At 41.1% G+C, this 27,084-nt stretch overlaps 1 protein-coding gene across 5 annotated transcripts; it reads left to right on the top strand.

The window, feature by feature from the left end:
* Positions 1-390: 390 nt before the first annotated feature.
* LOC135092340 (UDP-N-acetylglucosamine--peptide N-acetylglucosaminyltransferase 110 kDa subunit-like) lies at positions 391-26,201 on the top strand. Of its 5 annotated transcripts, none has more exons than XM_063990797.1 (20): positions 391-600; positions 3,082-3,232; positions 3,949-4,048; positions 4,894-5,037; positions 5,620-5,688; positions 8,241-8,437; positions 16,443-16,532; positions 17,049-17,154; positions 17,724-17,819; positions 18,135-18,310; positions 18,811-18,964; positions 19,397-19,648; positions 20,174-20,373; positions 20,579-20,750; positions 21,185-21,379; positions 21,772-21,963; positions 22,786-23,013; positions 23,476-23,683; positions 24,169-24,337; positions 24,469-26,201. In XM_063990797.1, exons 1-20 carry the CDS (start codon positions 498-500, stop codon positions 24,620-24,622), a joined length of 3,156 nt encoding a protein of 1,051 aa, XP_063846867.1. In that variant the 5' UTR covers positions 391-497; the 3' UTR covers positions 24,623-26,201. The 5 variants fall into 5 exon arrangements, with proteins under 5 accessions (XP_063846867.1, XP_063846865.1, XP_063846868.1 ...); XM_063990795.1 differs by having other exon boundaries at positions 17,049-17,160; XM_063990798.1 differs by lacking the exon at positions 391-600 and adding an exon at positions 744-2,124 and having other exon boundaries at positions 17,049-17,160.
* Positions 26,202-27,084: the final 883 nt, after the last annotated feature.

The following is a 27,084-nucleotide window of genomic DNA, read 5'->3' as shown; positions in this document are numbered from 1 at the left end:
ACAAGGGTTAAATAGATGAGATTTGGCAGAAAATATGGGAGTGGAATTGTGCATCTGACAAAACCTGCTAACTTTAGTCTGTCCTGCGCTAGCTTCCTGCGTATCAGACAATGCAGTGGAAATTTCCAGCTATTTTTTGGTACAACGAAGCAGAATTACTACACAAATAATCCACACCACAGACCAAAAGTGAGGAGTTGGTGATAAGTGATCAATCCCGTGGGATGGAAATAGCAGAAATTTCTATAGAGGTATTGGACAAGCTAATGGCGATTTGGGAATTCATAAGGACTTTGGACTTTATGGGCTGACTTCCTAAGGGTGAAAGTCCCATGCATGCCACGCCTCCCGAGAGCTCCACCCCTTAGCTTTCCCCATCGATTTTTGCAGAGCACGTCACATCTCTGAGCCGCACTCCCTTCCCGAGCCCAGAGGAGGAGGGTAACTGTTTATTCGCCTCCCTCTTTGCTCCATTCAACTCGCAACAGGGGAGGAAAATGTCGCAAAATACACAGCAAGTTTCCAACACGGATTCTGTCAAGATGGTGGTGAAGAGTAACCAGGCTGCCAATGGAAATGTGCACCATATAGCCACCATTGGTACGTGTTCTTTATTTTGTGATTCTTGTTCTACTGTGTGCCTTGGTTTGTGGTAATTGATGTGGGGCAGGTACGGTCCTATGGCAGTTGGGGTATGACTTTTTTTTTTTTTTTTTTTTTTATAGAGAGGAGTTTTTCTGTTTTTGTTTGTCTTTGTCTTTTTTTTTTTTTTGCATCATATGAGTGGAAATGTTCAATATCTACGGTGTTTTTCGTGTTTATTCCTCATTTTGTAGTGATTGAAGTACGTTTCTTTCCATTTTTGGGTACATCAGTTATAATATACTTTACCCTAATTCACTAAATCTACCAATCGATTAACTACCTCCAACGTTTCAACTAAATTTTACATAAAATTAAACCACTGTTCCTTGCGAATACTGGACTAATTGAAAAAAAATATATATATGAAAATACGATAATTATAACCTTGCATAATTACACGAACAATAATAACAAAACCTCGATCACCCAGTCAATAATTATCGATATCTTTACATTGTAGCTTCCGTTTGTTCTTTATTTTCGGCTGTACTTCTTTATTTCTTTGTTTATTTATTTATTTATTTATTTTTACTTTTTGTTTTTTTGCTTCCTGATAGAGGTATGCATGGTGCGAGGCTAGCGACGTTGCCACATGTTCTCTTTCCGCCACGCATGTCATGGAAACACCGCCACCTCGTTGATATTATTTCTAGGACATGGAGGAACAAATGGACAATGCTTGAGAATTAACGTTACTCCAAATAAATAAGCTGAACCCAGGAATCATGAGTTTACTGGACGATTTGCAAGTGATTAATCCACAATTGACCAAGGCGCACCATACCTTGTGGGGAAAATAATAATAAAATTTTCTTTAATTAATAAGCGAAGACAAATTATAACACAGTAAATAAGCAAAGTAAATATAAAATAAGCTGTTAGTTAAGATAGTAAGGCTGGAAAATCAGGCAAATAATTCCGAATAATGCCAAATAAGGGAGCATGGGATATGAAAACTGAATCTACTGTGTGGTTTCGTGACTTACCATGAACAAAACTCCTTATTACCCCCCATTTAACTATAATTCCGCCACATTTTAATAATCCACAAGGAAATCGCCATTAGGGAACCTGGGGAGGGAAAATAAGCGGGAAAAAAAAAACACAATGGAGGCTACTGGCAACTGACACGAGATGAGTTTTACATTACATCAAATTTGAGATTACAACCACCATAAACCTTAACGAGTGCACAAAATCGAGTCTTTTCGGCAAAAAAACAGATGAAAAACCGGTGTTGTGGGCCTAGAAAAGTGTTACAGAAATAAAGATACTGAAAACTGTTGTCTATCTACTCAACTGTTTTATGACGTCAAATTTTGCTCCTCTTCTCCCTCAGTCTTGCCTCCATGTTCTAGGCTCTCCATCTCTCTATCCCAGCTTTCCCTAGCCTCTACCAGCCGTGTGTTATGTGGTATTAGGAATTAATGATGAAGATGACGGCTACTCCACAGTCTGCAGTACAATATAGTTACCAAGGTGTGTAGTGATGTGTGGTGATGTGTGGTATGGTGTGGTGTGGTGTGGCTTGGCTGCGTGTGGTGTGTGGGGGGTATTATGGTCTGTTGTGGGGGGGGGTGGGGTATGAGTGGTGAATGTGGTGCTGTCTATGGGGGTGTCGTGTGGTGGTGGTGGTGCTGGTCATGATGTGGTGTCATGTGGGTTGGGTACGTGTGGTGTGGGGGGTATTATGGTGTTGGAGGGGGGTGGGGTATGAGTGGTGGTGTTGTGGTGAGTGTGGTGATTGTGGTGCTGTCTGTATGGAAGGTCGTGTGGTGGTGGTGATGGTGTGTTGTGGATATGATTTTTTTTTTTTTTTCAGGGGGTATGAGTGATGTGGTAGGTGTGGTGAATGTGGTGCTGTCTGTATGGAGGGTCGCGTGGTGGTAGTGGTGGTGATGGTGTAGTGCAAAGATATCCGCAATCGAATCCTCAGAACAGCTGCATTCATATTTGCGTATGAAAGAAATAGCCACAGCTTCACCACACAGAGGACGTGGCGGATACATTTCAAACAAGAGAGTACAGTGCTTGCAGAGTTGAAGAAAACTAGAGCATGTTTTAATTACCTGCAAAAATAAATAAATAAATAAAATACACCTTTCTTCGTTTCCTTTCGAATTTAAACGACGAAATGTGTCCAGGAGTGTTGAGAAAGGGAAAGAGGAGGGAGAGCATTTTACATAGTGACTGTGTATGTGTGTATCATGGGCACTAGTGTAAATATGTGAAAGTATGTATGTATGTATTGTGTATTAGTACTGTGCACAAACATCTGGTCAGGCACAATAATAGCAACTTTTAAGCTAGCAACCTCAGTGTGATTTTTTATTTTATTCTTTATTGCAGTTTTGTTGCCCCTCTTTCAAAAATAAAAAAAAATAATAATAATACTAACAACATAACCTGACCTAACTTAATCTGTGCTGTCCCCAGGCCTGGCAGAGCTGGCCCACCGTGAGTACCAGACAGGTGACTATGAGAATGCAGAAAAACATTGCATGCAGCTGTGGCGCCAAGACCCTTCCAACACTGCCGTGCTGCTGCTGCTGTCCTCCATTCACTTCCAATGTCGCAGGCTTGACAAGTGAGTGTGTGTGTGTATTCTTATGTCATTGTATTTTTAAAGGATTGAGTCAAGCTCGTAATGTCTCGTCTTTTTAAAGTTAATTTGTCATGTGCCAGCTTACCCAGTCACAGTGTTAGGAGTTGCCAAATAATGACAGTGACTAACACAAAAAACAACCACATTAGGAGTTTTGCTGGCGGGGGGAAAGGGATTGACGAGAAAATGAGCATTGAGTTTGGTGGTTTACTTAACAAATATAAATAAATAAATTGTGGTTGGTCAGGAAGCCCTAGGCACTCAGGGCAAGGAGGGGAGAGCCTACCTGACTATCCCCCCTGCTCTGGGTGGTGACCAGGAGAGGGAGAGTGATGTCTGTTCCAACCCAACAAGTGACAAGGAAGCCCAGCAGTGCTTACCTGTGAAATTAAATTGTGGTGGTGCAGGACTCTTAATTGCTGAGTCATTAGAGGACTTTAAAAGATTACATATTTACAGATGAGGGTGATAGGTCCAAATAGACAGACATACTTTAAACAGGAACTGTCACATGTAGGCTTGATGGATTCTTGCACCAATCCTTATTTTCTAACATTTTTAAGAGTTATGATATAACAAAAATTACACAAAGGTACATATTTTCAGTATCTTCAGTTTCTTATATTCACAACTTATGACAGGCTGTAGTGAAGTTCATTGTGGTTAGTCTAAGTGTGTGTGTGTGTCTGCCCTGCCAGGTCTGCCCACTTCTCCATGCTGGCCATCAAACAGAACCCAATGCTAGCTGAGGCCTACAGTAACCTGGGCAATGTCTACAAGGAGAGAGGACAGCTACAGGTAAACAAGAGGGAGATAATCATTCACATCTTTGTCGTTTTGCTGGGCTGATTCAAGCTTGTAAAAAATTGACGATGTTCTTATTTTTATCATAAGAGCCTGGACAACTTATGAATTCTTTCGTGCTTTTTATTTCTTGCAGTTTTAGATCTTTTTTCAAGTGTTTATCCTTGTTGTGTCTTCCCCTTCACACAGGATTGATTTAAGCTTATAAAATTTTCCTCTGATATTCTATTTTTTTTCATAATGGTTGTTTCCCAGATTTTTGTGGCATAGACGGTCTCTTCTGTAATGTTCATGTTTATCTTGTCCTCCTCCACACACACTGTCTTATAATGCCCTACTTTATAATACCAAATAATTATGTTTTTCTGTAAGTTAATATGCTCTCCCCATATATCTTTCCTAATGTTAATCTTTTCTGGTCCTCCTCCTCCATACACTGCCTTGAAATCCCCAAATAAGCCTGTTTTTCTCTAGAATGATAGTGCATAATTCCCATATCTCTTCCTTAATATTAATTCTTGTTCTGTCCTCTTTCACACACACTCTTTTCACACACACTTGTCCTGTTGTATTTTAAATAATCATGTTTTTCTTTAAGTTATTAGTGCACTGTTACTAAATGATTTTTTCTCTAAATTAAAGATACACTTTTCCTTTATGTCTTTCCCCTAAAGTACATCCTTGTCTTCAAATACCAAATAGTGATGTGTTTCTGTAATGGTGCAGTCTCTTCTCAACGTTCCCATCACATTCTCCTAAGATTTATCATTGTCTTATCCTCCACACACCACCTTGCCCTGCTGTGTACCAAATAATGTTTTCCTCCCATACTTCTACAGGAAGCTTTGGAGAACTACAGGCATGCAGTGAGACTCAAGCCAGACTTCATTGACGGCTACATCAATCTGGCCGCCGCCCTTGTCGCCGCCAATGACATGGAACAAGCAGTGCAGGCGTACGTGTCTGCCCTGCAATACAACCCAGTGAGTGACGAGGCGCGGATTGTGTTGCTTAATATGCTGATTCATTTGTTGTTTGCGCTGAAACTTTCATTGCTGCAGTAAAACATTGAAACACTTTTAGAATTGCTTTTGTTTGTGTCAGGCTAAATAGTGTATTGATTCATGTATTGTGTGTACTGGGCTTTCATTACAGCACTAAAACATTGGGTATATTCAGAATACTCTTTTTTGTATCAGGCAAAAGAAGCTTTTTCTTGTATTTTTCCTTTTTATTTATTTATTTATTTAATTTTTTAATGTTTATGAAGTTGGACATTTTTTTGTCATTATTTCCTTGTCTTACTGTATTTTGTCCCCTTCAGGAGCTGTATTGTATAGGAAGAAAGATAGGAGCATTTTTCGATCATTATTCACCTTTTTTACTGCTTGTTGTTGATTTCAGGAGCTGTAATATCAGTATTTGCTTGTTGTACTGTTTATTTTCTCCTTCAGGAGCTGTACTGTAGAGGATGTGACTTAGATACCCTCCTTAGGGAAGACAAGAGGTATTTTCTGCCATTATTATCACTATTTGGATGTCTTATTATTCATTTTTTCCTTCAGGAACTGTACTGCGTGAGGAGTGACCTGGGTAACCTCCTGAAGGCACTGGGAAGATTGGATGAAGCAAAGGTATGTACCGTCTCCAACGCTTGAGGCCTGTTTGACGTCTTGCCTTTCTGATTACCACGCCACCATCTGCAGCATTAGCCCTTCCTCTCCCAATAGTGTAACCTTCCTACCTTATCTCTCTCTCTCTCTCTCTCTCTCTCTCTCTCTCTCTCTCTCTCTCTCTCTCTCTCTCTCTCTCTCTCTCTCTCTCTCTCTCTCTCTCTCTGTGTCCCAGCAAGATACAAGAGTAGTTTATCTGATTTTTTCTTCCCCTGCCTCATTCCTACATCCTTTTGCTAACACAAAATTGCAGTTGATTTGACCTAACTTGTCTTGTCTTGTCTCCTCTCCTCCACTCTCCACGTAGATGACTCTGCCTGTCGTTGAATCTATCACTAGATACTCAGCCTTTGAGGAGTCTAGCTATTGGTGCCACTTGGGGAATCAGTTCGTACAGTTGAGGACACTTCATTTCTCTATTACTCCTGCTCTTGCCATGGGAAGAATGGAAATATTGGATAGAGGGCTGATTCACTTCCATTTCCACTTGTTTTGGAAGCATGAGTAGCCACTATTGTATTTGAGGAACTAAAGAACTTGTCAAATTTGCTGGTAGACAGACATTCCATCCCCCTCACCTGTTAGATCTTCCCTTGCCCTCTTTGACCTGATCTGTGGATGGGAATATGATTAGCACCTCGAACTCTCAGATTAAACCTTGAGGAACTAGAGTCACACACCTCACAAGAGTTATGTTGCAACTTTTCCTGGAACTGGCAAGGTGGGGAGTCCTGGCCAATGTGGTGATGATGCGTAACACTGTGAGGCGCGGCATGGACGGAGGCAGCGGTTCTGTACTTCACGTCACGTCACGCGGCCTCATTGGGTCCCAGTTAGTGAGTCAATGTGTGGGCCTCCCTTATTGCCGCGTCTCAGCGCCCGCGTACCGAACACACTCGCGTTGATGGGTTTTGTGGCCCGTGTGAAGACCTGTGGAGGTTGATAGAGGGTCTGCGCCCTAGACCCGTGAGGCTCCACCCCCCGTTGAGCCAGGCTTGTGCCCCCAGTCGCCAAGTCTTGCTCAACACACGGCAGCGCTGGCAGAATTATTCAGTCCTCAGGGAGACAAGTGAAAGTTTTGTGCCAAGGGAAGATTGAGGGTGTTTTGTTCAGCATTCAAGTGTTCAGTGTGCCTTTCGGTGCACCCAGTTTTGTCGCTCGAACTTGTCCGAGCCTCATCCCAGAGGGCTGGAGGGTTGCGTCACACATGTTTGCTTTCTAGCATTGCAGCAGTTTTTTTTTTAATATATATCACTGATTGGCTCCGACCTTACTCAGTTCCAAAGAACAAGTTTTGTTTTGCTGCTTTGTCACATTGGTCTGTGCGGCAGAGACTGGGCACAGAAGTTCCTCGAGGTTCCCGCCATTCATATCATTTCATCTCAGACTTTGTCAATAGTTCCCCTTAATCCGTGAAAATAGAGATGCAGATTTGTATCTTGAGTTTCTGAACTGTGAAGAAATTGACCTTGATGCTTGGGATTTCCTGTTAAATGTTTTCACCATTCTTGTCCTCGGCCACGAGTCCTGATTCCTGTGCTAGATTGCTGTCTTGGGGACCATCTGTTCCTCAGAGTAACAGTTAACAAGAGACGGCACCCTTTGAGTCCAGCTTTTGAGATGTCAAGGCTGCATTGTTGCCCCAAGACTCACTAAGGTCAAGACGAGGTAAACAAACACTGCTTACCGTCGAGAAACCCCAAGCATCCTGGTGTAGAACCGTGACCAGAGTTCTTACTGCCAGACACACTAATTACCTTTGTTTTTACTTTTCTTCCCTTGGTCGTATTAGATGTTGAGGCTGTACAGCCCTACTCCTCTCCAGAGGTCGTCTTGAATGAAGAAGCCTCCTTCGTAATTCGTGGACACTTAAGATGTAGGTGGACCTGCCAGGATGCGCCTCTTAAGGGTTTGTATATTGAGGGAAAGCTGAAGGAAAGTTCTCTGTGTTGGTTCACGCGTCTCTCTTCAGGTATGGTTATGTTTATGTGGCAGCTAAACAGAATTTTTAGACTTAGCGCCCTTCTCAGGAAACTCAGTTAGCCTCCGAAACAGACCAGCTGCTTCATGGGTCTTTAAGCAACTAACTCAATGGGGGGAACACTTTCACAGTGGGAGAAAGAAGAAAAAATAATGCCTTGGGTTGCCTAATAACTGTTGGAGGCTGACACATTTCATGATCTCAGATGATACCAGAAATTTCAGGGCAGCGCACGCGTAGGGCCATAGGGCAAGAAGCGGGTACGCAGTAGGGCGGACCCTCTCTTTGTCACTGCTCATGGGCTGGCGCGGAGTAACAGTCACGCCATCACTTTTAAACTACGGCAAATTTCTCGAGGCTTAACTTGAAGATGTCTTGGCGACGCCCCCGCACCCATCAGCCCAGGCAAGAAGGTCATGGCGCAGGCGAGCGTTCTAGGCAGCGGCGCACTAGGCGGGCGTGTAGGGCGAGACCCCACACTTACCCTGGACAGCTTCTGATCTGGCCCTACCCTCCTTCCTCTATGGACCAGGCGTGTTACCTCAAGGCCATCGAGACCAGGCCGGACTTTGCTGTGGCCTGGAGCAACCTGGGATGTGTGTTCAATGCGCAGGGGGAGATCTGGCTGGCCATACACCACTTTGAGAAGGCCGTGGCTCTCGACCCAAACTTCCTGGATGCCTATATCAACCTTGGCAATGTGCTGAAGGAGGCACGCATTTTTGACAGGTAATGTGATATGGCATTTCACTACTTTATCGATGTTGCTTGTCTGTGTGTGACTGTGTGTGTGTGTGTGTGTGTGTGTGTGTGTGTGTGTGTGTGTGAAGGAAACAAGCATGTGTAGTAGACTAGACCTCTCCCACCCTCTCCATCACTTGAGTAGTGTGTAGAGAAAGGTGACAAGGTAAGTGTGTGTCCATGTGATCAGTAGTGCATAGAGTGCAGTTTGACTAAGTGTCTTGATGTTTAGCTGCATTTGTCCTCCCATGCTGGTCTGAGAGGTGAGGGAGGGTGTGGGAGGGTGAGGGACCTACCACACACCCACCGCTGCTCACTGACTCACTGTGTTGCTCCTGAACTGAGTACGAGTGTCCACACCTGGCCCTTCCTTTGTTACTTGCAGGAAATGGTGGTTGTGATTTAGTGTCCATTAAATAAATGCTTGTTTCCTTCATTAATTCAGAGACACCACATCTCACAGACTCATTACCCCCAGAAGTAACTAAACTGTATTTTTTTTTTTTTCCTGCAAAAAAAAAAAAATATTAAACTTGTCTTGCTTAAAAAAAAATAATAAATAAATGCATGTTTTGTTATTAGTTTGCCAAATGTCCCACACTCATTACTCCCAGAAGTGATTAATTAACAGCTTTTTTTTTATTTATCCTGAAAAAAAATGTCTCGGACTTATCTTATATTTTCTTTCTTAAATGTACCTAAATAACACTTTTTTGTTTATCCAGGGAAAAATGCCTCCAAATTGGCTTCCTTCAATTAAAGTTTATTTTCTTAAAACTTACCACCCAGACATTGAAAGAAAGACTGCACCAGTTTAAAAATCACACAAAAAAAAAAAAATCTTTTATGGAAAAAAATCAAGCTCTTGCTACTCTATGCACTATATTTAACAAGACTTACTACAACTAAGCACACACACAAGTTTTATGGTGGTGATGGTGGTGGTCAGCAGTGAAGTAGGAGTAGTGGTGGTGGTGGTGGTGGTGGTGGTGGTGGAGGAGGAGGAGGAGGAGGAGGAGGAGGAGGAGGAGGAGGAGGAAGCAGGGAGCAGGTGGGGGTGAAATAGTGAACAGCAAATAGACTCATGAAAACTGCTTTTTATTATTTTTATTTATTTATTTTATGAGTGTGCTGTTAGTGGTGGTTGTGTGTGTGTGTGTGTGTGTGTGTGTGTGTATGATGGGAGGCTGTGATTTATTGTGTCGAAAGTGAAAATTTTATTGAATGTTTTGCTTAGTTCATTTGGGTTTCTTCCTTCCTTGCCTTCCTTCAGTTTGTGTTGACAGTCCGTCATTCATCTGTGTCATATAAAGTGTGAAGCACAGTATTTTGTCTCTTATTTATATCTTAGTCATTTGTGTTCTAAGCTGATGCTATGTAGAAGAAAATGCACACACACACACACACACACACACACACACACACACACACACACAAAGGAAAGCAAAAGTAAAAGTAAAAATAATATTGGAAGAATGTACATGTGTGTGTGTGTGTGTGTGTGTGTGTGTGTGTGTGTGTGTGTGTGTGTGCACACTTGGCATGTGTTGTGTGTGTTTGCAAGACTTTTTGCTATGGAGAATGACGAGTGATTTGGTTCGTTTCAATTCTTTCACATTTGTATCAATTATTTCATTCTTTTCCAATGATTTCTGCCAGTAATTGGATGTTGGAAAGTTGCATTTTTTTTCCGTCTGTCTGTCTGTCTGTCTGTCCGTCCGTCTGTCTGTTTGATTGGTGTGTGTTCGTTTTGTCCTTCTGCTATGTTAGAACATTTTTGTCCTTAGCACCAGTAACAGTGTTTGGTCTTGGCATTTCTCACTGAGTATGCAAAACTTTGTCATATGCTCATAAAACTACTATTATTAGGGCTATTAAAAAAAAAAGGCAATAGCCAGAATAAATGAGGCATGGCTCTGTAAAAAAAACTTTGAATGATAATAATGATAAATATAAACCAACAACAAACCAACAAAAAAAAAAAAAGAAAGAGAAAGGAAATATATTGAAGAATAACCCAAGAAGTTCAAGATGGATAACATATGATCCCTTATTGTCTGTCTCAATAGGTCTGACACAGGATAAAGTAGTGGAAAGGAGGAGTTCATGACACGACTCATTCCTCGACTATGGCAAATTGGAGACCTGTTAAAAAAATACACACATACTTTAGCAATACACACTGACACACACTGATGGAATGAAATGCTTGATGAATCCTATTAGTGAATGGTGTTGTAGCAGACTTACGCAGAGAGAGAGAGAGCAAGAGAGAGAGAGAGAGGGGAGGTGTTGAAGGCAGTAAAGGAAAGATATTGTGACTAGTGCTGGCATAACAAAGAAAGTATTGCGGGCTGTCCATTATGAGCTGTGGTGTAGAGAGAACGGGTCTCTGAAAAGAATACTTAGCCATTCACTTGAAATTAGCAGTGTTTTGTGTACAAGTGGTGGTGGTGGAGGTGGTGGTTCTGTTACTGATGTCATCCTTCATTTAATATTTCTATATTTCTGTGCTGCGTTCTCTGCCTCCTGACTTATTGCTTCTCTTTTGTCACACATCCCACCACACAGTTCTGTTATTCACTCTTGTCACTTTCTCATCTCTTACATATCCTGCCACACATTCGATTTATTATTCACTAGTTTCTTTCTCATCTCTGTCACATATTCCACCACACAGTTTATCACTCACTGTAGCTTCTCTCCACTAAACATAACCTGCCTCCAGCACCTCGTACATCTCTTCTCCTTTCTCTGTAATCCTTTCCTTCATCACTGCAAGTCTTTCTATTTAAACCTCTTCTTTTTTCAATGCAATCCTTTCTCTTACAGTTCTCTCATTCATACCATCCCTCCTCCTCCTCCTCCCCCTCCTCTTCCTCTTCTTCTTCTTCTTCTTCTTCTTCTTCTTCTTCTTCTTCTTCTTCTTCTTCTTCTTCTTCTTCTTCTTCTTCTTCTTCTTCTTCTTCTTCTTCTTCTTCTTCTTCTTCTTCTTCTTCTTCTTCTTCTTCTTCTTCTTCTTCTTCTTCTTCTTCTTCGCCTTCTTCTTCTTCCTCTTCCTCTTCCTCTTCCTCTTCCTATTCCTCTTCTTTTTCCTCCTTTACCACTTCCTCCTCCTCCTCCTCCTCCTCCTCCTCCTCCTCCTCCTCCTCCTCCTCCTCCTCCTCCTCCTCCGCCTGGGTTCTGTCATGGCTATTGTACCCTGAGGTTGACATGTTTATGGTTCAGTCCTGTGAAGTTGAGAGTTTTCGCTCCCAATGTAACTTTTTGACTATGTATGTAATGTGTGGAGTGTGTTTGGCAGTGTTGGTGGCGAGATTCTTGCTGTCATTTTACTTAGGGGATAGTGACGTATGCATTGTCCCAAGCAGTAATACAATACAGTTGTATTCTTTCCCAGAGGTATGGCATGTTGTAAGTGACTCTGTTTTGGCTAGACTTGTATGACTATTACTGTTATTATTATTACTACTATTACTAGCTCTATTTATTACTGTATGTGGCAGTGAGTATATCATAAGACTACTAGACTATTACTATTATTATTATTATGCTTGGAAAGGTTTTCTGAATCTTGTCTACATAAGTGCAAGTTATTCTCTGCAGCATTGGATGTAAAAAGAGGCTTACTGATACTCTGCATGTCTTTAAACGGAGTTTGTATGCAAGACTTAACCTGAGATGCAGTCAGTCAGTCGGTAATAGTACAGTAACACTCCTATCTCTTTTGACTAAGCATAGCAGACTCTTAGTATTAGAAGGTAGTGTCCAGCCAGGCCTCCTTGACTCAGGCTAACCCTTCACTCTACAACCTGTGTGCCTGCATGAGTCTCTCGCTCGGAATTACAACTTAGCAAGCATATTGAAGCATCATGCACGCAGCAGTTCAAGACACACAGACAGATGTGCAGTCAGGCATAGAGTTGTATCTATAATCTGTCATATTAGTCTACAGGAATATATTGCGTCAGGTAAAGGATAAATATCAATTCATGTGAAAATCTGACGTCATATCTTTTCTTTGAGGTCAGGTGTGATTGGTTACGTTAAGTTAGGTTAAATGATGTAATCTAACCTGTCTTAACCTATCCTAACTTAACCTAATCTAACCTATACTAGCCAATCCTAACCTTATCAAACTTAACATAATCCAACTTAATTTAACCTACCTTAACCTAACCTAATCTAACCTAATCTAACCTACCCTAGTCAAACCTAACATAACCTAACCTAATCTAACCTACCCTCCTCAAATTTACTCTAACATAACCTAATCTAATCTAATCTACCCTAGTCAAACCTAACATAACATAATCTAACCTCACCTCACCTCACCTCAAAAGTAGCTAGGATGGCTAGTGTTAATGTAACCCCAAATAATGTTATGCATTTGGCATAATTCTCATAGGGACACTGATGATGGGATGCCTCGCTGAGCGTATAAAAAAAAATACTTCCCTTATGGATATTTTGAGTAATATTGGAATAGTAACCTGGTAATAATATTTTACCTTTTTTTATTTATTAGTTTATTTTTCTATGATGGAATTGTATCCTTTTTTTTGAAGCCTCCATGTTTTTGTCTAGTGTATTTAGGTCAGGTCAGGCTTTAGGGAAGAGTAAGGTACAGTATGAGTGCTGTGTAGTGTTGTGGCCGGGTCAGCTTAGGTTTGTTTACCTTATGTTTTGCAGGTAGAGAGAGGAAGGGAGGGAAGGAGGGAGAAAGATGTCAGTTTTTACTTTTGTCCTTTTTGTAGTAAAGTAACTGAAGTAATATTTTGTTCAGGAAATGTTTAAGATGTAGTTGTGACGACTGTTTTAAAGTTACATTCGATAGTCAGTGTTTTACAAGATACATATATTTTTTAAGGTGGTTTTAAAATTAGATGTGTTATGAATTTTTTGCTTTGTCTAGGCCACCCCATGTGGTATTGACAGCCTGGTATAGAGATAGATAGATGAATTCTTTGACTGCTCATGGCAAAATAGCAATTATTATTTCACTTCAGTAACCCACCATGTTTTTTTATGAATCTGTAATTTAACTTACCACTAATTTATTAACAACTATCAACGAATCTTTCATTTTATGATAGGTGGCTTTCAAAATTTGTACCTTAAACTTGCATCACGATATTTTATTGAGCTTAAGGTGCTGTAAGGGTTAAGCTTATAGTCTAACCTTACACCATAAAGTTTTAACAAGCTTCAGAAAACCCAGTAAGCAATATTATTATATAGTAAACAAATTCTTATCCGTAACTTAAACCATAACAATTTTCATTAAACTTGAGGCATCATGAAAGTCAAGATTATGATCTAGCCTTGCACTATTAAGTTTTGACAAGCTTCAGAAGAGATAGCATTCAAAATTTTATCTAAAACTTGCACCAAAATATTTTGTAAGCATCAAAAGAGATAGTAGTCAAAATTTTACCTTAAACTTGCACTACAATCTTTCATTAAGCTTCAAAAGAGATGATAGTCAAAATTTTACCAAAAACATGCACTACAATCTTTTAATAAGTTTTAGAAGAGAGAGCTGTCAAAATTTTACCTTAAACTTTCATTACAGCCTTTCACGAAGCAGTCAGGGAGTTCCAAGAGGCATAACTTTGTGTGTAGGCCGTGACACTCCTACTTGTCTGTGTCGTGGCAGTGGCAGGCTAGGCCAGACCTTAGGCTCAGGGTGTTACAGTGTTGCCTGTGTACAGTAGTGTGACCTTGAAATATAATCTTGTGTGTTTGCCATTCCCTAAACACTTAAATAATGTAATGTAGCTATTTTCTTTCTTGTATTTTTTTGGTGTGGTTTTTATGATTTCTTCTGCAGTAGTAAGTCTCCAGGTAGCAAAGTAAGTTTGTTGTGATGGATTTGTTGATCAGTTTATTCATTGGTAAGATTTGTTTTAGCATTTGGGTTTGGTTAATGATGGAGTGTCTGGTTGTGAGGACCTGTATGGAAATGTGGAAGTTTACTAGAGTACTGTGGTGTGTGTGTGTGTGTGTGTGTGTGTGTGTGTATCAGGCAAAAAATTTTTAATTTTTTTATCAATGTGAATAATTTACACACCTTTTTATTTTTACCCAAATAAAAAAAACTATAGCATTTAATTACACCATTCAGAAAAGGCATAATTTTCACACACATAGCAAACAAACACATATTAACCCTAAGCATGGTAAGTCTGTACCTTTAAGCACCCACTCTGTCAGTCAGTCAGTCAGTCAGTCAGTCAGTCAGTCAGCCAGCCTTCACTACTTGGTGTTCTGAAGGAGCTGTAAGTTACTGAGTCTTCCCAAGGGTCAGTTAGGTTGCGGTGTGGAGACTTGCCTTGCTTAGGTGGCTGCAATACCATTACAGGTGACCCTTCAGGTGATGCAAGGAAGTGGTTGCCAGCACAGGAGAATGTGTGAGTGAATGCCAGGACTTGCTTAGAACTTGTGGCAATGCTGAGGGGAAGGACTAGAAAAAGTGTCTCACGGAATACGTGACTGGAAACACAGCAATTATTGGCTGAAGGAAGACTGGAAAAATTGGTCCTAGAAAATATGTGAATAGAAGCACAATATGCTAGTCTGCTGAGGGAAGACTGGGAAAGTTGTACCTTGGAAATATGTGATTGAAAACAGTGTTCTCATCTGCTGAGGAAAGACTGAATCACATTGTGGTGACATGCATCCATTGGAGAAAGACTGAAAAAAAAAAAAATTAATAAATGAAATAAAAGAGTTTCCTGGAAATGAAAGAAAAAATGTGTAACAAAATCACCCGAGAAAACACTTCAGAAAAACAAAAATAAACAAGAAATACATGAACCGAAACACATTCCCACAACACTAACCTCCCACAAGACAAGAAAAACACACCAGAAACACACACACACACACACACACACAATAAAAAAAAGAGAGAAGGAAAAAAGAAAAAAACACCGTCTTGGGCAGAAAACACATGCATCGTCAAGCAGCAGGAGACGATGTGTGTTGGTACTTGGAGTGAGATGAGCCGAGTTAGTCTAGTGATGGCCTGCCGAGTGGAGAGAACTATGTACCATCTTAGACTTGGCTGATACACGCCACCCATACCATGAGAGTGAGGGAAGGGCAGAGCCTATGATGGACTATCAGTGTGTGGTTGTGTACACCATAGTCAGCATCACCACTCAGGAAGAGGATATCAAGAAATTATCGCAGAAAAATGGGTGTCTGGGATGTGTTACGGGAATGGTTAAAAAGCTGAGTATTGCGTCCATTAGAATTCACCTCTTGTTTTAGTTAGGTAGTAGAAATAGCATTGTGTCCATTAAAATTCACCTCTTGTTTTAGTCAGGTGGTAGAAATAGCATTGCGTTCATTAAAATATCCTCTAGTTTTTGCCTGCTGGAGTTGATAGGTGATAGAAAAAGTTTTGTGTTTCGGAAGTGATAGGTGATATAACTAATACTGCGTTCATTAAAGTATCTTGTTTTTCTCTGTGGGAAGTGACAGTGACAAATAGTATCAGGTGTCCATTGAAATGCACCATGTTCTTTGTGTTCTTAAGAAATTGTGATAGAAAGAAAGGTTTTGTTTATTTGTTTTGTTAAGGATACTTGTCTAGTTGAGAGGTTGAATATTATTTCATTATTAAGTATTATTCAAAGAAAGTTCAGGATTTTTTATTATGTTAGAGTCATTGAATGTTCTGCTAGTGTATGTGTGTGGGTGCGTGCATGCGTGTGTGCGTGCGCAAGAGGCAGAGAGGGACAGAGACAGAGAGAAAGGCCCAATTTTATTTATATATACCATAAACAAACACTAAGTACTGTAGTTTAATATATAAAACAAACACTTAACCATTATTATAGAACCAATATAATAATAATCTTAACTTCATCCTGTCACTCAAAATCAACAAAACAAGGCTAGGTTTGGAATGCACACACCAACACACACACTAACATATTGGGGAGGCAGTGACATGCTAACAGTGCATCTTTCCTCCCCCCAGGGCCGTTGCAGCTTACCTCCGAGCCCTGAATTTGTCCCCTAACCATGCCGTCGTCCATGGAAACCTTGCCTGTGTCTATTATGAGCAAGGGTGAGTCATTGTGGTGTTCAAAAGCCTTCTTCACTCAGCTAGCTAATTCTTGTTAAATTTTTTACCTCTTCTCGTCTTTGAAAACTAGTTATGTCAGTTATTGTTCTTTTTATTTTATTTATTTATTTATTTATTTATTTTATTTATTTTTTTTTCACAGTCTTATCTTTACTCATTCACAATCTGATTCTTGTCAAATTTTTCAGTCATTCTCATTTTGAAAACCAGTGATGTTTCTGCCCAGTACATATACGTATTTTAGTGTTGTTTCTCATCATTCTTTTCCGCCCTACAATCTTATCTTTACTCCTTACATAATTTTCCATAAACTTTTTACAAACATTCCTCTCAATCTCACTGAGTTTAAGCTTGTATCATGGTGCATTAGCCTGTATCTTCCTCATCGTCTTGTGTCAGGTTCCCGAGTGTAACCTTGTATCATATTAGCCTGTATCTTTACCATTGTCTTGTGTCAGGTTGCCAGGTGTAAGTTGTAAGACCTCCCTCATATTCCAGCCTCATTGACCTTGCCATTGACACGTATCGGCGAGCCATCGAGCTGCAGCCAAACTTCCCAGATGCTTATTGCAACTTGGCTAATGCTCTTAAGGAGAAGGGGCAGGTGAGTGTATGTATACCTAATTTCATTGTACAGGACTTGAGCTACACTTTTCTGGTCCTGTTTCTATCTTTATATCCTTGTTTATCTAGTTTTTCCCTCTCTTCTTTCTAGTGTGTGTATATCTAGTTGTATTATACCAGGCCTTAGCTTCACTTTTCTGGTCATGTCTCTATCCATTAAATATTTTTTTGTCTCTTTATCTCTGTATCCTTATTTGTCTAGTTTTTCCCTCAGTTGATGTATACTTCTTGTCTCTATTACCTTTAGCATTGTGTATATATTTATCTTGCAGCATATTCAGACAATGACCCATATTTAGAAATGCTCTGCTCTCTCACCATAACTATTTTCAAAGGCCACAGAAATGATTAATAGGTTCTCAAGGGTGTTTCTTCTGTTAACAATGTAGAAATCTTGTTAATATGTCACTGGAAACATTGAAACACACTTAAAAACCTGTGTAACTTCAACAAGAGCCTTTTCAAAGTAGTGGAGGTGCAACGCAGAAGTGTTTCTAAATTTGTTTCAGTATCTCACTAGAGTCTAACATTCCCTCTCTGTGGTTTCAGGTCAGCGAGGCAGAGGAGTGCTACAACACAGCACTGCGACTCTGCCCAACACACGCTGACTCCCTCAACAACCTGGCTAATATTAAGAGAGAGCAGGTAAGGCCTCCTTGACACCCCAATTCTTCCTTAGGAGGAGAGAGAAATTAAGAACAGAAGACACAGTAACATTAGATAGCACTTGCAGAACCTGCACAAGCTGGCATTAAGAGGGCAGACGAGGTGCCTTTGACATCCTATTCTGCCGAAGGAGGATAGAGAAATTAAGACAGGATGAGATTTAAGACTCAGATTTAAGACTCAGTACAGACATGAAGTTAAAATAAAAATACCAAGGAACAGGACAAGAACATACAGTAACACAAGAAACACTTAACATACATACTCCGACTTGAAAGACTCACTCCTCCACAGGGTTACACAGAGGATGCAACCCGTCTGTACCTCAAGGCTCTGGAGGTGTTCCCAGAGTTTGCTGCCGCACACTCCAACCTTGCCTCCATCCTCCAGCAGCAGGGGAAGCTCAATGAAGCCCTCATGCACTATAAGGAAGCCATCCGCATTCAGCCAACGTTTGCTGATGCCTACAGGTCAGTCTGGCTAAAGGAATGGATAACTTGTGTTCCATTATGATAAATAGTTTGAAGTTGAAACCAGTCACTAAAATGGAAAGATAAGTAAAGAAGTACAGCTGTCAAGATTAAAGGAATAAATTAGTCATTTTTATATAAATTCACATAAAAACATTGAAATTAGAATAGGTCACTTAAAATGGAAAGATGATTACAGAAGATGTAGAATTGCATATAAGTGTTTGAGAATATGGTCTGTGTAACACCACAAGATCTTAGGCAACACTATTTGGGTGTGTGTATGTGTGTGCTTGTATTTAAAAGAAGCATATAAGTGTGAGATATATATATACATATCTCTACCACCACAAGATCTCAAGTCCCCTGTTCCTAGCTCTGTCAGGGTGTGTGTGTATGTATGCTTGTATTTGAAAAGGTACAAAGTATATGTATGTGCCTGTATCACCACAATATCTCAAGTCCCCTTTTCCTAACACTGATTGTGTGTGTGTTGACAGTAACATGGGCAACACACTGAAGGAGATGCAAGACATTCAGGGGGCCCTCCAGTGCTACACTCGTGCCATCCAGATCAACCCAGCCTTTGCAGATGCTCACTCCAACCTTGCCTCCATCCATAAGGACTCTGGCAACATACCAGAGGCCATCCAGGTGAGACACGGACATTGGAGTGCTGTTCTTGTTATTATTGGTGTTCTTGGTATTGTTTATTCAGTTTTATATGTTTTAGGTTGCTGCCTTTCTCTCTTCTGGGTGATTCTCTCTCTCTCTCTCTCTCTCTCTCTCTCTCTCTCTCTCTCTCTCTCTCTCTCTCTCTCTCTCTCTCTCTCTCTCTCTCTCTCTCTCTCTCTCTCTCTCTCTCTCTCTCTCTCTCTCTCTCTGTTATTGTTATGTGCACTGGATGAATATTTTTTGTTATGCTTTCTTCTATTTTCTGTTATTGTTCTTAGTGTTATTCTCATTTGAATAGGATAAATATCTTTTTACTCTTTCTTCTATGTCTTCTGTTATTGTTTTGCTGTTAGCGTTGTTTGTATACAAGCCAGGCTAACCACTACATCTTATCCCCCCCCCCCCACACAGTCTTACCGAACGGCTCTCAAGCTGAAGCCAGACTTCCCTGATGCCTATTGCAACCTCGCCCACTGCCTGCAAATAGTGTGCGACTGGACAGACTACGACGCACGCATGAAGAAGCTGGTGGCCATCGTTGGGGAGCAGCTGGAAAGGAACCGCTTGCCCTCAGTGCACCCACACCACTCCATGCTGTACCCGCTGTCCCATGAGTACCGCAGGGCCATCGCCAACCGCCACGCCAACCTCTGCATGGAGAAGGTGAGATGTGTACCCAAATCTGTGGAAATACACTGATGGGGTTTTGGTTTTCCTTATGATGCTTGCAGATTATGGAAATAACTTTGGTGTACTGATTAGGTGTAGCAGGGTGCTCCATGAGACTGTCCCTTTCCACTGACAGGGCTGAGTGTGTGAATGGTGTGTGTGTGTGTGTGTGTGTGGTACTTTGCATGGGCTATCCTGTGTTGGGTTGGATTGCTGGCATGGTATATAGATGGATAGACAAATATGTAGACGCTTTATTTCATCGTGTGTTTTCAAGTGGTGATGTAGAAAATGGAAGGATTGGCAGTGGAAGTGAACTGAGTGAATCTGAAAGCTCACCCAAAGTAGTCCAGCTCTCAGCTGAAGATGCTTACGTTATTTCATTATTATTTTGATCCATAACCAAACCCTATTTTGATATTACCGTGATGCCTAACTTAACGTAACCTTGATGAAAGCAGTAATGTCATTTCAATACAATGGTAGTGAAGAGGAAGCCTAACATTTGGTCCTCTGCAGATCAATGTGCTCCACAAGCAGCCGTACAAGTACCCCACAGAGGTGAACCCCGGAGGTCGGCTGAGGGTGGGCTATGTGTCCTCAGATTTCGGCAACCACCCGACCTCCCACCTCATGCAGAGTATTCCTGGCATGCATGACAGGGCCAATGTGGAAATATTCTGCTATGCTCTCAGCCCTGATGATGGCACCACCTTCAGGTCTGTGTCTGTCTGTCTGTCTCTGTCTCTACCTCTACTTCTTTTGTACCTTTCTCAAACAGCATCACCTTGAGTCTGTCTTAAGGGATGCTGGTCATTATAATGTGTTCAAGCTTCATGAAGTCTAGAAAAGAAATAGGAAGGCACTGGTTTTTCCTCAAGATAAATAAATAAGTAAAATCACCCTTGCCTTGTCTCCCTGCAGGAGTAAGATTGCCCGAGAGGCAGAGCACTTCATTGACCTCTCCCAGATCCCCTGCAATGGGAAGGCCGCTGATCGCATCAACCAGGACGGCATCCACATCCTGGTCAACATGAATGGCTACACCAAGGGAGCTCGCAACGAAATATTTGCCCTGCGCCCCGCCCCCATTCAGGTGAGGCAAGACTGCAAGGGATTGTCTGTCTGTGTGTTTATATCTAGTACTTATTTATATAGAATTATAGAAAACATTTAAGAAACGTCAATAACATCCACTAAAACCCATTAAACAAAGACTACAGCCTTGAAGATGCTTGAAAACCTTAATAACATCCACTAAAGCCTGTTAAAATACTGGAATCACAAAAAACATCCACCAGGCCCTGTTAAACTATCACTCCAACCTTGAAGACAATTGAAACCCCAATAACATCCACCACAACCTTTAAAACAATCACAAAAACACACTTGAAGACCTCAGTAACATCCACCAGAACCTTTAAAACTATCACAAAAACACACTTGAAGACCCCAACAACACTACAACCTGTTGCATCATCCCTATGTTACTACCTGCTTTACAAAATAGCCCTTTGTACCTCCCTTTAGGTGATGTGGTTAGGCTACCCTGGGACCAGCGGTGCACCCTTCATGGACTACCTCATCACTGACCGCATCACGTCCCCGTTGCGAGTGGCCACACAGTACAGTGAGAAGCTCGCCTACATGCCCGACACCTTCTTTGTGGGCGATCACAGGAATATGTTCCCTCACCTGCAGGAACGTGTGCTGCTGGAGTCTGTGGTAAGTGATTCTCTCAGTCCTGTATGTTGTAAGGGATTAGAAGTGATTGGAAGTTGTATCATAACCCAAGTGTTCAGGAGACTGCTTGAGATGTTAAAATAAGTGGTGCTTGAGTGTGTCATAAGTGATCCCAGTTCTTATAATGGGTTCAAGCTTGATGAAGTTATATTTAAAGAGAGGTTTAGGGAGGAATTATTTTTTCCTTGAGATATATATGTATTTTTACACATTTTGTTTTCCTTCAGAATTATTTATTTTCCCAAGATAAAACATGAAATTTCACTCATAGAATTAGTTTTCCCTCAATCTTAGCTTATTTTCCCAAGATTTACATGAATGTTTATGTACAGAATCAGTCACTGCTCAATTTAACACCATTTTCTGCCCCTCAGGACAACCCTAAGCTGCTGAACAGTGACAATTTCAAGGACAATGTGGCGCTCATCAACACCACAGACCTGAACCCGGTGATTGAGAGTGCTGAGGTGCTCACCGTGAAGGAGGTGGTGAAGCCCGCCACCACCAAGGAGTCTGTGGAGGTGGCTGTCACTGTGGCCCAGCTCCCCTCCACCGCTCCCATTGAGGTGAGAACCACACTAACAACACGAGGGCTGGTGCAGGAGTTGTCAGGCCTACATGTGCCAATCCCTATACGAAACATACCTACCTATTTCTACGTATCATTTTCGTCTACAAATCCGTCTAATCTTTGACAAGCTCACCAGTGACAGCTCTGACAACTATCAGCATAAGAACTTGTCGTAAGGGAAGCTGCAAGAAGCTGTCAGGTCTACATGTGGCAGTCCCTGTATGAAACATTTCCACCAGTCATGCTCTATGTTAGGAGAATAAGAAGGAAAGAAACAGATAGAACATTTGTAAAAAGAAGCTGCAGGAAGCTGATAGAACATTTGTAAAAAGAAGCTGCAGGAAGCTGTCAGTCCTGCTTGTGCCAGTCTGTGTATGAAATGTACCTATTCTTGCTTAAGTATCTAGTAATATAATTCACTACTCCTCATTCTGTTCTCAGCCTTCAAATCAATGTCTTAATATTTCTATGATGTGCAAAAAAGGGACACTAGCCTAAGTATATCTTAGCTCATGTATTTGATCACATAAATCACTAGTACTCATTATTTCATGGTTAAATTGTCCCATAGCCTTCAGATCAGTGTTTCTTTAATGCTAACCTGATGCAACATAACCAAACATATCTTGGCTTATATATCTGATAATATAATCCACTTGTTTTTATTCTCTCAGTCTAACACATTTGATTTACTCTTAGACACCACATATTCACCAGCCCTCAACCTCTCTCTTGTCTAATATCCAATGCACTCTTAGACACAACATGTAATTCACTTATTCACTCTCTCAATCTAACAAGCCTGCTTCCCCCGCAGTCCATGATCCAGACAGGCCAGGCGCAGGCCACTGTGAATGGGCTGCTGGTACAGAATGGCCTGGCCACCACACAGATGAACAACAAGGCTGCCACCGGGGAGGAACCACCCAAAAACATTCTTATCACCACAAGGAAGCAGTATGGCCTGCCGGAGGATGCCGTCATCTACTGCAACTTCAACCAGCTGTACAAGATTGACCCTTCAACCCTGCAGATGTGGTGTAACGTACGTGTTTCTTCTGTTTACTTTTGTTGTGGATGTGTGTGGCCAGCTAAGCTACACCTGTGCTCCTGGGGTGTATTAGTTTGGTCTGTGAGACTGTCCCTTGCCATCAGGGACTGATGTGGCTAAGGGTGTTAATGATGTGTGGTGGTGGTTTGTGTGGGCTGCCCTGTGTGGAATTGCCAGCCTGGTATTACTACTACTACTACTACTACTACTACTACCACTTTCCACCAGGGGCTGACAGGGCTGAGAGTGTGAATGGTTTGTGTTAGTGTGTGGTGCTTTGTCTAGGTCACCCTGTGTGGGATTGCCAGCCTGGTATAGAGATAGGTGGAAGACAGTTTGGAAAAGGGAAGCTGGAGTTGGAATAAGAGAAACTTAAATTGAGACACCAAGCTGACCACACACTTCCTATTGACCATATTCTCCAAGCTGACCGTGTGTTGTGTACTGCGTTGGCAGATCTTGAAGCGCGTGCCAAAGTCTGTGGTGTGGCTGCTGCGTTTCCCAGCCCACGGAGAGACCAACATCCTGGCCCAGGCACAGCAGCTGGGTGTAGGTCCCGGCCGCATCATCTTCTCCAACGTGGCTGCCAAGGAGGAGCATGTGCGCCGTGGCCAGCTTGCCGACGTGTGCCTGGACACCCCACTGTGTAACGGACACACTACTGGTAAGGATGCGTGGATGTAGCAATGGGCGTCTGGCTGATAGAGACATTGAGACTTGGTATAGTGTGGGCTGCCTGCACATGTACAGCTATTATTGTGTGTAGGGAGGGTTTAAATACGAGAGAATTTCTAACTAGAGACATTGAGATCCTAGCTAGCCTGGTTTATCTGCACTATTCATTGCTCTGACAGGTACTGCTATTAATGTGTGTAGGGGATGCAGGAATATATCAGTGAGTCTTTAACTGGCAGAGACATTTAGATCCTAACTATTCACTGGTAACACTGACATGTACACCTATTAGTGTTTGGCAATGACTTAATGTATGCTGTATTGTTATGATGGTGCATCTATCAAACCCTGTATTCATCTACCCCAGGCTGTATATTGGTATGATAATGCATCCATCAGACCCTCTTTTCATATACTGTAGATAGATATATTGTGTGTTGTACCATTTATTCTTACCATCTGTCCTTCCCCTAGGCATGGATGTGCTGTGGGCAGGCACCCCAATGATTACCCTGTCAGGGGAGACGCTGGCCTCCCGCGTGGCCGCCTCACAGCTGCACTGCCTAGGCACGCCAGAGCTGGTGGCCACCACACGCCAGGAGTACGAGGACATTGCCTGCAAGCTTGGCAATGACCGGGAGTAGTAAGTGTGCTGCTGTGTGTTTGACACATTGGATGAGAGAAATGTTTTGTGCTGGAAGTAACCTCACTCAAAAAATGCTCCCAAACCTCACCTCACCTCGTCACTAAAACCCTTCCGTTGTTTCCTTGCAGTCTGAAGGCGATGCGAGCCAAGGTGTGGAAGGCACGGACAGAGTCGCCTCTCTTTGACTGCAGGACCTATGCTCACAACCTGGAGCTCCTGTTTAAGCGCATGTGGGAGAAACATTCAACGGGACACAAGGCCGACCACATCACTGAGTGGTAAACGCATCCCCCTCAGCAACCTGCCCAGCGAAGGCCATCCCAGAATATTTATTGACACGTTTGGCTGTTCGGCTGTATGTTTGTCGCATCTCCTTTCCTCTTTTGATTGTTTATTTTTTATTTTGTTTATTTATTTATTTTTTTTGCTCTGCATCTGAGATATTTGGAGGAGTTTTTATTTTTGGGTGTTTGCCGGAGTGGAGTCTTAGAAATATATTTTTTAGTGTTTGAAAGGATTTTTGTGAAGTGTGTGTGTGTCAGAGGGAGTGAGTGAAGGAGAGAAATGACAGTAAGCTTTTTTTGTCACAATCCACACCATAATTGTTTGTTTGTCATTATCTGTTCTGTGTTGGCCAGAAGGAAACTTAAATAGCCATTGAGTACACACACACACATACAGACACTCGCACACATATACACACACACACAAACTGTATTCCTGTGTTACAATATTCCTGTTCTTAACTTATTTTTTTATATATTGGAAGAGTTGCAGGAGGTACAGTATTTCACTTCTTGGGTCATTATGTTTATTTAATTTTTTTTTATAAGGAAGAGAAGGAGGAGGAGAGAATGAAAGAATATGCTGGCATGAAGAGCAGCATATTAGTGTAAATAGTTGAGTTTTCTTAGGTTAGATCATCCAAAGGCTCAGGAGTTTTTGTTTAATGTTAATATCTTAGAGCACAGTTAGCCAGAAAGGATGGCACGATTTATAAAATGTATAATATTGACATGCTCTGAGAAAACTAGAAAGGATAATGATGAGTGGATTTCCTGTTTTTCCCCAGTTATCATTATTATTTCACCTATAAGGAGCTGTGGAGGAGAGGAGGAGGAGGAGGAGGACGAGATATGATCCTCCCAAAATGCTTCTTAGCTCATTGTAAATATTAGATTCAAAGTGTCAGTCAATGCAGGTATTTCAACAAGTTGTCGTATATATAGAGAATTTTTATCACCCCAGGATGTCTGATAAAAATGTTTGGTTCACCTGCTGCGGTGATAAAAGACAGGTTATGCTGGGCTGTTTGAAGTGTCCAAGCGGGTGGGCTGACAGGGAGTGGTGTGTTGAGACTAACACTCACCCACGCCCAGTCTAATACAGTCAGCCCACCTAGTAATTGACGGAACAAGTAATCAAATTAATTTTGTTTATTTTGCATTGGAGTGTAGCACAGATTTGATTACTACTATTACTACTACTACTACTACTACTATTACCACTATCTACAATAATGTGAGTGATTTTTCTCAAGTTCATGAGTTCCTGTGTGTGAGAGAGGCATGGTGACTAGTTTGGTGACCTGACCTGCCCAGAGATGACCTACCCGGCTAGCTATCTTGTGTCTCCAAATACTCACACTGGTACTGAGACCAGGAGGGGAACACTTTGAAGATATATTTTTTTGACTGTTTTTTTAATGATCTTGGTGTAGAAGGAGAGAGAGAGGAAGGTGGAGCTGTGAGGCAGGCTGGCAGTGTGTGTGTGTGTGTGTCCTGCAGCCTGCTTGTTCTGCTGGCCTTCTCCCTAATCTGTGTACACTCTGCTTGCAGGAAATAAAAAAATGTCAAGGCTTCTCCATGGTTTTAGTGGTACCTTGAATTAGTCTCGGATAGAGAGAGAATCACACTACTACTACTACTACTACTACTACTACTACTGTTATGAGTGCAAGAAGATATTAAGAAGGTATGGAAAAAAAAAAGATCATATATAAATACTACTACTACTAGGTATTAATAGTACAGAAAGAAGGATTACGATAGCAAATCAAGAGGAGAAAGGAAGGAAAGATTATTATATAAGCTACGCGGATGAATGGGAAAGATGGAAACTATTAGAAAACAAGGAAATGAAGGAGGTAGAAACTGACAGAAAAAGAAGAGACAGAATAGAATGACATATATATATATATATATATATATATATATATATATATATATATATATATATATATATATATATATATATATATATATATATATATATATATATATATATATATATATATATATATATATATATATATTTTTTTTTTTTTTTTTTTTCCTCAGGAACGAACGAAAAAAAAATGTTAAAATAGTTTCCGCTAGAATGTTTATAGAGAGAGAGAGAGAGAGAGAGAGAGAGAGAGAGAGAGAGAGAGAGAGAGAGAGAGAGATTTCTGGAAGTCATATATAGGTAAGTCCACGTGTTCTTTCCTGAAAGGGTCATGAACTCTAACACTTGTGCTCTCTCTCTCTCTCTCTCTCTCTCTCTCTCTCTCTCTCTCTCTAAATAAATAAATAAATAAATAAATAAATAAATAAATAAATAAATAAATAAATAGATAAATAAATAAATAAATAAGTACTCTATCCAGATAAATAGATTAATAAGTAAATGGACAGATAGATAGATAGAAATATAGATAGATAGATAGAAAGATAGATAGATAGATAGATAGATAGATATATAGA

This window comes from Scylla paramamosain, chromosome 39 (genome assembly GCF_035594125.1).
Source record: "Scylla paramamosain isolate STU-SP2022 chromosome 39, ASM3559412v1, whole genome shotgun sequence".
Classification (NCBI taxonomy): domain Eukaryota; kingdom Metazoa; phylum Arthropoda; class Malacostraca; order Decapoda; family Portunidae; genus Scylla; species Scylla paramamosain.
Note: the sequence above shows the minus strand (reverse complement) of the source record. Positions and strands in the feature narration are given on the sequence as shown.